General features: G+C 42.5%; 1 protein-coding gene across 3 annotated transcripts in view; it reads left to right on the forward strand.

Moving 5' to 3' along the window:
- LOC147216996 (uncharacterized) overlaps positions 1–12517 on the forward strand; it is a 41031-nt gene that overhangs the window by 10128 nt on the left and 18386 nt on the right. For all 3 annotated transcript variants that reach the window (XM_086176714.1, XM_086176716.1, XM_086176715.1), the window contains exons 11-26: positions 455–505; positions 888–1049; positions 1156–1236; positions 1351–1395; positions 2001–2126; positions 2204–2494; positions 2578–2616; positions 2707–2733; positions 2804–2830; positions 2905–2967; positions 4032–4136; positions 4219–4281; positions 4955–4990; positions 5076–5129; positions 8651–8722; positions 12399–12461. In XM_086176714.1, coding sequence (XP_086032840.1) covers positions 455–505; positions 888–1049; positions 1156–1236; positions 1351–1395; positions 2001–2126; positions 2204–2494; positions 2578–2616; positions 2707–2733; positions 2804–2830; positions 2905–2967; positions 4032–4136; positions 4219–4281; positions 4955–4990; positions 5076–5129; positions 8651–8722; positions 12399–12461 — 1305 coding nt within the window. The remainder of the gene's footprint in view (positions 1–454; positions 506–887; positions 1050–1155; positions 1237–1350; positions 1396–2000; positions 2127–2203; positions 2495–2577; positions 2617–2706; positions 2734–2803; positions 2831–2904; positions 2968–4031; positions 4137–4218; positions 4282–4954; positions 4991–5075; positions 5130–8650; positions 8723–12398; positions 12462–12517) is intronic.

Consider the following 12517-nt stretch of genomic DNA (forward strand, 5'->3'; position numbering starts at 1 on the left):
ATATGCAAACATGCAAAAGACCAAGATGAGAAAAATCATGCTGATTATTTATGAGATTGTTTCAACAATAGATCTTTAAAATCAAAAATGCATCACAGCAACAATAATAATAATGTTATCTAATGTGTTTCATTTTTGCTACTAGTAGATATGTTTTGTTTGTTACAAGTGTTTTTGAGCAAATGGGCATGAGGTTAGTTGGTGTGAGAAAAGGGGATGTCTGGTTAGGGTAAGAATGTGTAATCATTAATTGTAAGACATAATAAAAGGCAAACTGGTATATACCGTATCAGTTACGAGCCAAAACAAGATCTACTTTAAAAAAAAAAAAAATATGATGAAAAATGTTCATACAAATGTCCACAAAATTGTTTTTGGAAGATCATTTCAAGAATTAGATGATTTCCTGTATCACCGTTTTAACTGTTTTAAACATGACATTTCTCTCTATCAGTATATGGCGTTCAGAAAAATGTTCCCAGTACTGCCATTAGTACGTCAACAGGTATGAAACTCCCAAGTTTTTTTCAAGTATATTCGAAGTACCACTGTAGTCAAGTCGACAAAGCACAGCATGGGTACATTTGGTATTTGGAGTATACCTTGACATACTGCTAATCAACTGCTCTCAAACAGATTAAAATCAAAGTAAAATCACAACCCACATTTGTTTACTATTGACATATGTATGTGTAACTTTCCCATCACATGTATCATCAGCTAAATTTATCTAGGTTAAAGCAGCAGTTGTGCTATTAATTGTTTTATGAAGCATGTTATTTATGTTACAGCTGCTTTAATGTTTTGTTAGATTTTACTCAAATGGTAGATGTTAGGTTTGGATCACCTCCGGTGTGTTTTGGTTTTTATGTTACCTTTCTCTTCAGTGAGACCCAGCAGCCCTGTCATTGATGACACCTCAGGCAAAGACTTCAAGTTTGTACTGATAGAGAAGGAAAATGCTCCCATCAAGAAGGAAACAGAGCGGCTGGTGATGACCAAAGACACTGGAAAGCAGTTCATGTCGGCTCCATCTACTGCCTTTACCTGTACTGAAAACCACCACAACAAGCATTATTAGAAAATTACTGCGAAACATTAGCCTTTCTGAGACGTTCATGTTTGATTTCTTGATTTTTTTTATCCCTCTTCCAGCTCCCTACTCTGAGGACTCACTGAAGAGAGAGAAGCAGAAACTATCGGCCAGCTTGCTGACAGAGAGAACTGATGCCAAATGTAGTTGCTTGCATGCCGTATATTAAAGTGAAAACATTTAATTTTCTGAAGTAGTATGATTTACACATGCATTCATCTTTTTCAATGACATCTATTGGTATTTTATTTTTATAGCGCTGTCCCTGAATGTTCCCACAAAAGAAAAAGCCACTTTTGCAGGTACATGTTTTTCCTAGGCAAACAAAAAGTCCTAACCCTTGCTCTCAGGATAAGCAACACAGCTGCTGTATAATTAGATGCAAATACAAGTTTGCACTATATGCCATGTTATATTCTGGAATTCAAATTAAGCCTATCACTGCAAGTGTCATATACTCTATACCAAATATGTTCACATCTTGGACTATGTAAGGTTTTATTTTTTGGTCTAAACCTACATTAAGTACTTGTTTTATTCAACTGTGGCAAAGACATGAAATAATGCACATTCTCATATTAATTATTCAAAATGAGAGTTGTAATTTTTTTCATCAGACACACGTTTCCTGCTGTTTTCTTTATGGCCTAGAGAATAAAAATATAAGGGCACCATCAAAAATCAGAATTCAAAACTGAAAATTTACATTTTTTCAGATACTTTCATCTAATAATCTATTTATTCTTTTTGAGTGTTCTACTGCATTGTTTTTGTTTGGTTTAAAGTTAGCATCAATGTGCACTCTGAGTTTGAACCTGGACAATGATAACAGTTTCACTTTTCTTACAAGGAGGCACATTGTAAAAACTTTCACAAACAAAACACTTTTATGTCTCTCTTGTGTTAGAGATTGGTAAAGGTGACTCTGGTCTGAGCTCCTTGTGCTCCTGCTGCAGCTGGTGGAAGTGGTTGCTGGGCCTTTTACTCAGCCTGCTGCTCCTCCTCGGCCTACTTTTTGGACTCATTGCTTTGAGTAAGAAAGGGAAATGTGTGTGAGGTACCAGTTAAATTGTTTGAACACACCATTCAATCACCTTTTCTGATCTTCAGGTGAAGAAGTCAAACGTCTCAAGAGTCGTGTGGAAGCCCTAGAGCCCCCACGTGGTTCCTCATCCTGGTCCAGCCGCCTTGCATCTGATGTCAACATCATAGACCCACTGAAGTCAACATACACTGAAAGGGGCTCCTCTGGATCCACGTTGACACGCACTGATAATAATATCAACCTTGGGGCTGCAGGACCAAGAGGAGGCTTTACAGGATCTATTCAGGAGAGTGCTGACCTGAAGAAAGCAGTCCAGCAACTGGTCAGAGCTGAACTGCACTCAGATGATATCAGACGTAATGCAGTTACACTTTCTGGTAAAAATCAGGAGGCAGCCATGAAACAGCATAGGTGAATAAATTATTTTGTCTAATTTTAGAGTCACTCAGAGGACCAAAAGGTGACCCAGGTATTAAAGGTATGTATGTACTGTAGGTAGAAATGGACAATGGAAAGTGTGTATATTTTTTTAGCCATGTCGATCATTATCCTGACTCCATGTTCACAGGAGATCCAGGTCAACTTGGACCAAAAGGTGAGATTTAATTTCAAGAAATTATTCCAAGTTTGAAAATATGAATACTAAATCTGCATCTGATTTGCAGGTGATACTGGATATCCTGGCCTGCCAGGTAAGGCTGAGAACACAATTTCCCTTTATCTTTAGGATAATAACCCTTTCCACTCTTATTTCCAATCACTTCAGGGCCTCAAGGACAGATTGGTCACCAAGGAGCAGAGGGGCCAAGGGGGCCAAAAGGAAGCACAGGTAATGCTCAGTCATGCTCAGTTTAATCTTTTCCTGAGGGAGAGTAAATCAACCAGTGGCGGGCCGTGCATTTTACACCTAGGCCTTCAGTAGTGCTCTGAATCAATCCACCCCCAAATAATTAGTATATGGCTGTAAAAAACATCTCATTATGCAGAATTATGCAGTATAAAGAGAGGTGCATCGCAGATAGATAACTCGTGTAGCCACAATAAATGCCTTAAAGCAAAGAGCTGCGACACATAAAAAGCACCAATAATAACCATTTAACTCACCAAATATTCTGATCATTTGTAGACAAAATCAATCCTCCTTTCTTTCCTCAGAAAGAGTTCGATAATTCTGTCGCACAGATTATCCGTGCGCTTCAGCTCCAAGCACTCTCAGCAATACAATTTGCAGTGTACCTCGGAGCCTTTGAGCTAGCTGTACCAGTCAAAGTTCGTGGCTTGAAAATGTCAGACAAATCCTTTTCCTGGTTGTGACAGGTGCGCTAGGTTAAGCGTTGCCCGAACTTTCTTTACTATGTCTAGCTTTTCTTCAAAACTACATTAGTAACTAAATCCATTTCTTCTCCTGCAGCCATTGTGGGTTGACAAAACCGATATTTAACAAACACAACTATATTTCTGTTTGCAGATCGCTTGTATGCTTCTCCTCGCTAGTACACTAGTTCACTCTATCCAATCAGAGGTTGTGAATACGCTGACGTTGCTGTAGCCTGCTAGAAGGCTACACTTATATTTTTGCTTAGGGGCAGAACTGATTCCCCCCCCACCCCCCCAGACAAATTTCTTTGACTTTGACCCTCCCTGGCAACAGATGATGGCTGAAATGTGGTTGGTTAAATGCTATAATATGCATTTCTGGAAGCGGTACAACCAGCGGAAAAGCTATGAAAGGAAGTGAACAGACCATTCGGAATTATTTAATAAGTATTCATGGCCAAATAAAATTAACATCTGTGATACAGATATTTTTTTAGGCCAGCAGAGAAGGCCACGCAGGCCCTGACGGCCCACCACTGAAATCAACTGAATATGAGAAACTCCCTCTCGTAACAGGCGAGTCAGGACCTGAGGGAACGCCGGGCATCAGAGGAAGAGATGGGCTTATTGGCCCACGTGGAGAGAAAGGACCCCCTGGTTTTGGAGAGAAAGGGGAAAAAGGTAGAATATTAAAGTATTCAATGGCCCACTGATGAACCCAGCAAGGTGCTTCGTCTCTGATTTGAAAATTTCCTTTTAATAGGTTCTCAGGGTGAGCCAGGACATCCTGGTCATGCTGGTAACACTGGGCCGATGGGGCAGAAAGGTGAGGTAAAATTCAAGGTAGAATGTCAGGTAATACCTAATCAGTTGAGCCCAAAGATACACAAAAATGATCTAGCGCTCAAAGACGTTTAACTAAAAGTATTAAATAACAAGAACAAATAAATGGCCCCCAGATGTGAATTCCCAATTATTAAACGATAGGTCAAAAAATTATGTGATTGGCTTTGAGAAAATATTCAGCGATTTAAATTTTTAAGTATGTGTCACGATTCTGACAGGAGGGGTTTCTGTGTGGGATTTGCATGTCTGCGTGGGTGACCTTTGAATCTCTGATTAACTCCTATAGTCCAAAAAACATGCAGCAGGTTAGTAGGAGACCCAAAATGGCCCAAACACATGAATGGAAGCATGAATGATGGTCTCTCTATGTGGCCCTGTGATTGAGTACCACCTGGTCAGGGGTGTACTCCGCCTCTCATCTTATGATAGCTGGGATAGTCTCAAGCACTCCTTTGACCTGACTGCAAGATGAGTGATATTATTCTGTCCTCAATTAGCGTTGTCCCCACAAATGTATATCCACCCACTACAAGTTCAAGGAACAGACCAGTGTGTTCAGTTGATAGTTTAATCAGGAAAAAGTGTGAAGATGTTGTACGATAGATTTTAAGGACAGTAAGAGATACTAAAAAATGTTTTATTACTTGATCCAGGTGCAATGGGAGACCATGGTCTCACAGGAATTGCAGGTGAACACTCTTGAGATTATCACTGTTTGTATGTTATTGCCTCAAAAATCATTATGCCGTACTGAGTATAATATATTGTCTGTAGGGCCTCCTGGTCCAAAAGGTTTCCCAGGCGCAACAGGTCCACCTGGAGAGAAAGGTATGCTTTACAGTCTTTTCAAAATCTTCTTGTTTTTGCAACTGGACCTGAATTTCTCCACTTGAAGACGTTTCACCCCAAATGAAAGAGGCTTTGTCAGTTTTAATGACTTGTGGGGGCTTTCCAAATATATCTGCCAGGGTTTTGGGTGGGTCTAGATTATGGTGGCTTGTTATGTAAATGGAAGAGTTGATCGGTAGAAACTAGGTCTAGGGTTTTTTTCATGCTTATGGGGGTGTCCTTCATTGGGGACAAATGAGCAACTTTTTGGGGATCACCTGGATTGGAATGTGAAAAGGTAAAGCAAGACAAAAGAGGGAAATCTGTTGGATCACATCAACTGAGGTGCATGTGAAAGTTGCCAGGGGCTGGTTCTGGTGGGGAATCTCTCCTGGTTGTTTGGAGGGTGCAGATAGGGCTGGTCCATGTTTGCAAATCTGTCTTGATCCCAGTACAGCTTTATACACGAGTGAAAGGTTATGTCTGAAGCCCCCTCCTTTGTCCAGATATATTTTTTCTGTTTTGACAAAGATGGCTTCTTTGACTCTCTCAAACAATATGTCTTCTCTGGGCAGAATACAGACATTGCAAGGGACATTCCAAAGGAATGACCCTTGTCCTTCAGGTGTAGGTGGACCGCAGAGTCCTATCCTGAAGTGGTGGCTCTCCTGTGTTGGGCCATTCATTTGTGCAGAGGTTGTTTGATGTCACCAATGTATATATCATCACAATCCTCAGTACAAGTGACAGCATTCACCACATTCTCAATTTTATGCCTGGGTGTTTTGTCCTTGGGATGCACTAGTTTTTGCCTGAGGGTGTTGTGGGGTTTGAAATGTACTGGTATATAGTGTTTGTTGAACACCCTTCTGAGTTTCTCCAAAACAACAGCAACATATGATATGTTGCTCGCCATAACAAGAAGATTTCGACAAGAATTAACCGTAACCTGGATGACTGAGAACTTCCACATGTATGCTTTACATATACTGGGGCAAAATATACTTAAAATCCAAAAACAGCAAACAACAGACCCTGCCAGTTTATTCAGTCTGTTGCCATCCTTTGCCATGATGCCTGCGCCCCAGCAGACCACAGCAAAGAAGATGGTGCCCCAACAACAGACAAATAAAATAACTGAAGCATCCAGTATACATTGAAAGACCTGAGCCTCCTGAGGATGGAAGGCTGACTCAGGCCCTTCTTAAGGCATCCCCTGTCTTTGTAGACCACTCCAGTTTATTATCGTTGTGAGTGCTCATTTGTACCAGTGGGACTGATGTCCACATCAGTCCCACTGGTACAGACTGGAGAAGGCAGGGGCTTGTTCCTCCAGATATACACCACCATCTCCCCAATCGTTTCTTCGGGAATCCATTTGGACATACTCATGAGCTCCTTGAGGAGAATACAGGTGGAACTTCAATATCTCCATTGAAGAAATGCAGGAGAACATACACACGCTGTACAATGACCCAACATGGCACACTCCCCTGGGCTAACCAGGGTATGTGCCTAGACCCCAAGAACAATCAGCTCCATTTGATGCATCACCACCCAAGTTCAGCAAGGTCAGGGAGGTGGTCCAGTGGGCAAGATCTGCTTCAGCACCGGGCCCAAATAGGATACCGTATTTATAAGAAGAAGGACTGCTGAACCTGCTATGGACCCTGATGAGAATCATCTGGATCAAGCATGGCATACCATCCAAGTTGCAGAGAGCAGTTGTGGTCTCCATTCCCCAACACTAGAACGCCAAGATTATCGAACAGTTCAGGAGCATGGCACGAATGAATGTAGAAAGGAAAATCTTCTTCTCCGTGACGGCAAGAAGAATGACAGCCTACTTCACAGAGAAAAACTATTGATACAGGCTGCCAGAAAGCCAGGATTCCAGGGCTCCCCGGCTGTGTAGAGCGTGCTTCCATGATTTGGAAACAGATCCAGACCTCTGGGATGGAGAAGAAAGATCTGCACATCATATGGCTTGACCTTGCCAATGTCTATGGCTCAGTACCACATTAGCTCATAGCTTATTCCTTTGAATTTTTCTACATCCCAGACAACATTGGGGCCATGATCATGAACTATTTCCAGGTAATGCACATGTGATTTGCTCTGGAGAAGGTCACCATTGGCTAGCAACAACTAGAGGTCAGGCTCGCAATGGGATGCTTCATTTTCCCCATCCCCTTTGTGGCATCTTTTGAGGTCATCTTGACTGCGGGAAGGCAGGTAGTAGATTGGGTCCATCTGCCTGCAGGCCAGAGAATCCCACCCCTTGGGAGCTATATGGATGACCTGACCTCCCTGTTACAAACTGCTCCATGTACATCCAGGCCGCTTAAGACTGGATGAGCTGATCACTTGGGCCAGGATGAAGTTCAAGCCTCAAAAGTCAAGAAACCTCTGATTGCTGAAAGGCGAGAGAAATGACAGGGTCACATTCACCATCAACGGGGAAGCCATCCCCCATGTTGTGGATCAGCCCATCCAAAGCCTGGGAAGACTTTATACATCTGGTCTCTCAGACAATAGCCTGAGGAAAATTATCGATCAGCAGCCGTCAGAGGGTCTGCATAAGATTGGGTCTAGCCAATTACCTGGAAAGTACAAGGTGTGGTGTTATCGCTCCACCCTGTACCCAAGGTTGATGTGGGCTGAGAGGCTGTGTGAAGTCACTTCATCAGCTGTCAGCCAGATGTAGCCAAATGCCAACTCTTTCATCCGCAAATGGCTCAGCCTACCAAGGTGCTTCTTAACTGCTGACCTGTATAGATGGAACTCACTCCAGCTACCCCTGAAATCCATCCCCCCTGGGCTACAGGCAAGAGAAAGCAAGGTTGAAGATGGAGTTAGCAAACTTATCTGACAGGGCAGTGGCTAATAAAAACATCATGGTTAACACCAGAAGGAAATGGAGGGCCAAGGATTAGGTGCAGAAGGTGTCAGGAAGACAGCAACACCCTGTTCACTAGCCCACCACCAGGATTTGTGGTATGCCGTCAGGATTAGGCCTGCCTCAGGGAGGAGATTGCCCCTGCCATGAACAGTCCACCACAGGCACCGATGGAGGTGCGACAGGCCTAAGGCCCAGCAGAGAAGGGTCACCTCCCTGTAATAAGTTATGCATTAGAAACATTTCAGCATCATCCACAACTAGATGGGGCTGATGTGCAAAATGTAGGGGGTCTTCTAATGAGCACACCAGTCGTCTGAGGTGTGCCAGGACCAGTCTCCCCAACACCTACATAATGTGACAAAGTCACATTCCTTTCACGACATTGACATTTATGATTACACTTAGAAGGCTATCCACATTGAGCTCTGATCTGTCCAAAGTTTCTACCAAGTGTAAGGCAGTTTCTCCTTGCAGCTGCAACAAAGTGGTGAAATGTTGGGTTTCTGGTAACAATTCAAAGTTTATGGTCTCAACCTGCTTTACATAAACAGTGTCATGAGACAATTATTGTGAATTTGTGCCATATTAGTAAAATCTTACTTGACTTGTCTTAACACAGGTGACCGGGGAACTCCAGGCCTTTCAGGATTCAAGGGAGACCAAGGAGAGAGGGGTCCTCGTGGACCGGCAGGTGGGTCCCAGCATTGGTTTCATCATGATGCAGTACATTAGGACAACTACCGGTATCTTATGACAATACTTTTTATAAAAATGCAATAGTAACATCTAGGTGATTATTCTGCAGAGTTATGAATTTTTTTCATTTTTTTAGTTTTATTATGAGTTCTAAATGGGTGTCTGATAAGGACTTCTGAATTTCTTATGAATGTTGTCATATGAAACATAATACTAGTGACAGGACAAACATGTTATGATTTCAGTACACGTTCCATAACTCAGTAAAAATGTAAGTATGAAAACATTGTGCACACAGTAACTGGAACAAAAGGATGTTCTGGTTGAGACCACTGAGGCTGTGTTATATCCTATTTCCACATAATGTTTGCAGTATTAAAGTTTGGATTTTTATTCTTGTTCTTTTTAGTTGTAATTATCACTCAGTTCATATCAGTATAGTAGAAGAATTTCTGCTTCACACGTTACACTGGTAGTGGCACTTGTAGCCAGCAATTGCTAAAAAACCTTGTTTTGTAAAATCAACCTGAGGAATAAGAATAGTGTTCAGGAAAGCAGCAGTTGTTTAAGATAATGTCAATAGAACATTATACAACATGGTACAAAATTTAGATGAACTTTCAGTTTTCCCATATTGTGTGTCCAGAATACTGAGGGGGCACAGGCCAGCGTCTACCTGAGCCAGTCCAGTCCCTGAGCAATAAAACTTAACTTTTGCCAAAACCAAACATGCGAATCAATCATAATAACCAGAACATACCAGATCCGTCCAGGACCATATTACCATATAACGACTGCCATTGGGACTGATGACCTAGATGAACCAACGGAAACAGGGCTACTGTAGGTCAAAGAAGGAAAGGAGGAAGAAAAAATGGAGTAGGATTTATCATGAAGGAGGAGTTTGTTAGGAATGTAAAAGGTGAAAAGAATGTCAGATAGACTTATGAGTCTGAAACAGGAAATTGAAGGAGTGATGTGCAGTGATTTTAATGGTTATGCCCCGCAGGTGGGATGTTAGTTAGAGGAGAAGAAGTTCTGGAATGAGCTAGATGAAGTGATGCTGAATATCCGCAGAGATGAGAGAGTGGTAAATCATGCAGACTTTAATGGACATGTTGGATCAGGCAGTAGAGGGGATGAAGACGCGATGGGCAGATTTGGTATACAGGATAGGAATGCAGAGGGACAGATCATGGTAGATCTTGCAAAAGGGACAAAAAGGACATTTTATTCCAGAAAAGACAGGAACATATGGTAACCTATAAGAGCAGAGGTTGGAGCACTGAGATAAACTACATCTTGTACAGACGAGGTAAACTGAAAGAGATCAGTGACTGGTGAGAGTGTAGCCAAAAAGCATAGGATGCTGGTTTGTAGAATGACACTTGGAAAAAGGAAGATCATGAGGACAAAGGCAGAGCAGAGGAAAAAGTGGTGGAAGCTGAAAAGGGATGAGTGTTGTATGGTTTTCAGGGTGGAGTTGAGAAAGGCTCTGGGTGAACAGGGAGAGGTTCCAGATGATTGGACAACAACAGCTAGTGTTATCAGGGAGACAGGTAGGAGAATACTTGGTGTGTCATGTGGAAAGAAGGTAGATAAGGAGATTCATTGGTGGAATGAGGAAGTGCAGGAGTACATGCAGAGAAAGCAGTTAGCAAAGAAGAAGTGGGATACTGAGAGGACTGAAGAGAACAGACAGGTGAACAGGGAGATACAACATAAGGTAAAGATAGAGGTAGCAAAGCCAAAACAGAGGGCGTACGATGACCTGTATGCTCGGTTGGACAGTAAGGGGGGAGAGAATGATCTATACGGGTCGGCAAAACAGAGAAATGAAGATGGAAAGGATGTACAACAGATCCGGGTGATTAAGGATAGAGAGGGAAATGTATTGACAGATGCTAGCAGAGGGATTTGAAGATGGAAAGAGTACTTTGAAGAGAATGAGGAAGATGAAAGAGAAGCAAGGGTAGAAGAGGTGACTATGTTGACCACAAAGTAGCAGAGATTGGTATAAGTGAAGTGAGGAAAGCATTGAAGAGGATGAAGAGTGGAAAGGCAGTAGGTCCTGATGATATACCTGTGGATTTGTGGAAGTGTCTAGGAGAGGGAGTAATAGAGTTTCTAACCAGATTATTCAACAGGATCTTGGAGAGGGAGAAGATGCCTGAAGAATGTAGATGAAAAGTCTGACTGTGCCTATTTTAAGAATAAGGGAGATGTGCAGAATTGGAGCAACTATATAGGGATAAAGTTAATGAGCCATACATTGAAGTTATTGGAAGGGCTGTAGAAACGAGACTGAGAGCAGAAGTCAGCATTTGTGAACAGCAGTATGGCCTCACGCCTAGAAAGAGTACTACAGATGCAATATTTGCTTTGAGAATGCTAACAAAGAAGTTCAGAGAAGGCCAGAGGGAACTGCACTGTATTTTTGTAGACCGAGAAAAAGCATATGACAGGGTGCCAAAAGAGGAACTCTGGTATGAGGAAATTTGGAGTGGCAGCGAAGTATGTTAAACTAATGCAGCCCCAGGGCGGCACTGCCCAAGCCGGCCTTGGGGGGGGCACAGAGCAGTGTCTCCCTGAGCCTGTTGTGTCAGGAAGGGCACCTGGCATAAAACCTTTGCCAAAACCAAACATGCAAGTCAACCATAACCATATCATACCGGATCGGTAGAGGACCGGGTTAACAATGACCGCCATTGGTACTGATGACCTAAAGGGTACCAGTGGAAATTGGGCTACTGTTGGTCAAAGAAGAAGAACAAGAAGAAGAGGAGGAGGGCGTGTTCAGAATTGGAGATGCCAGGCAAGAGGTCTCAAGGAAAACCAAAGAGAGGATTTATGGACGTGGTGAGAGAAGATATGAAGGTAGTTGGTGTGAGAGAGGAGGATACAGAGAATAGGGTTAGATGGAAAAAGTTGATTCGCCGTGGCAACCCCTGAAGGGAAAAGCTCAAATAAGAAGAAGAAGAAGAGCAGTGTGTTTGACTGGTACAGGACATGTATGCACGCTGTGAGACAATGCTGCTGTTTGCCATAGGGCTAATGGAGAAGTTCAAGGTGAGACTCCACCAGGGATCAGCTCTCAGCCCCTTCTTGTTTGCAGTGGTGATGGACAGGCTGACAGATGAGGTTAGACAGGAATCTCCATGGACCATGATGTTTGCAAATGACATGGTGATCTATAGTGAGAGCAGAGAACAGGATGAGGAAAATCTAGAGAGTTGGAGTTATGCTCTGGAAAGGAGAGGAATGAAAGTGAGTCGTAGCACGACAGAGTATATATATATGTGAATGACAGGAACTCAGGTTGAACGGCAAGGGTACAGGGAGTGGAGATCAAGAAGTTGGAGGATTTCACTCAGGGTGAAGAAAAGTGTCAGGGGTACCATGCAATAGAAGTCTATCAGCCAGAATTAAAGGAAAGATGTACAGACAGTGGTGAGACCAGCTATGCTGTATGGGTAAGAAAATGTGAACTAGACTCGATATACATGACAGCAAACACACACCCACCCTCCTTAAATAAAGAGCTGATACATCAAAAATCAGCTTCTTTGTCATTCAAGGGTTTTAAAAATGATGATGGTTGTCAGAACAAAGATGCCTGAAATTAGAATCAAAAAATGATTGAATATTCATGTATGTCTTTATGATTATAGGGGAAACAGGACAGGCTGGTCTACAAGGCCCTATGGGACCAAAGGGATCGAAGGGAACTGCAGGTGAAAGGAGGGTGTTCATGTTAAGATTCTTATTGAAGAAAGCATTTCATCAGGGC

Source organism: Fistularia commersonii, chromosome 29 (genome assembly GCF_037954325.1).
Source record: "Fistularia commersonii isolate RoL2024-O1a breed Wild chromosome 29, RoL_Fcom_v1.0, whole genome shotgun sequence".
Lineage (NCBI taxonomy): Eukaryota > Metazoa > Chordata > Actinopteri > Syngnathiformes > Fistulariidae > Fistularia > Fistularia commersonii.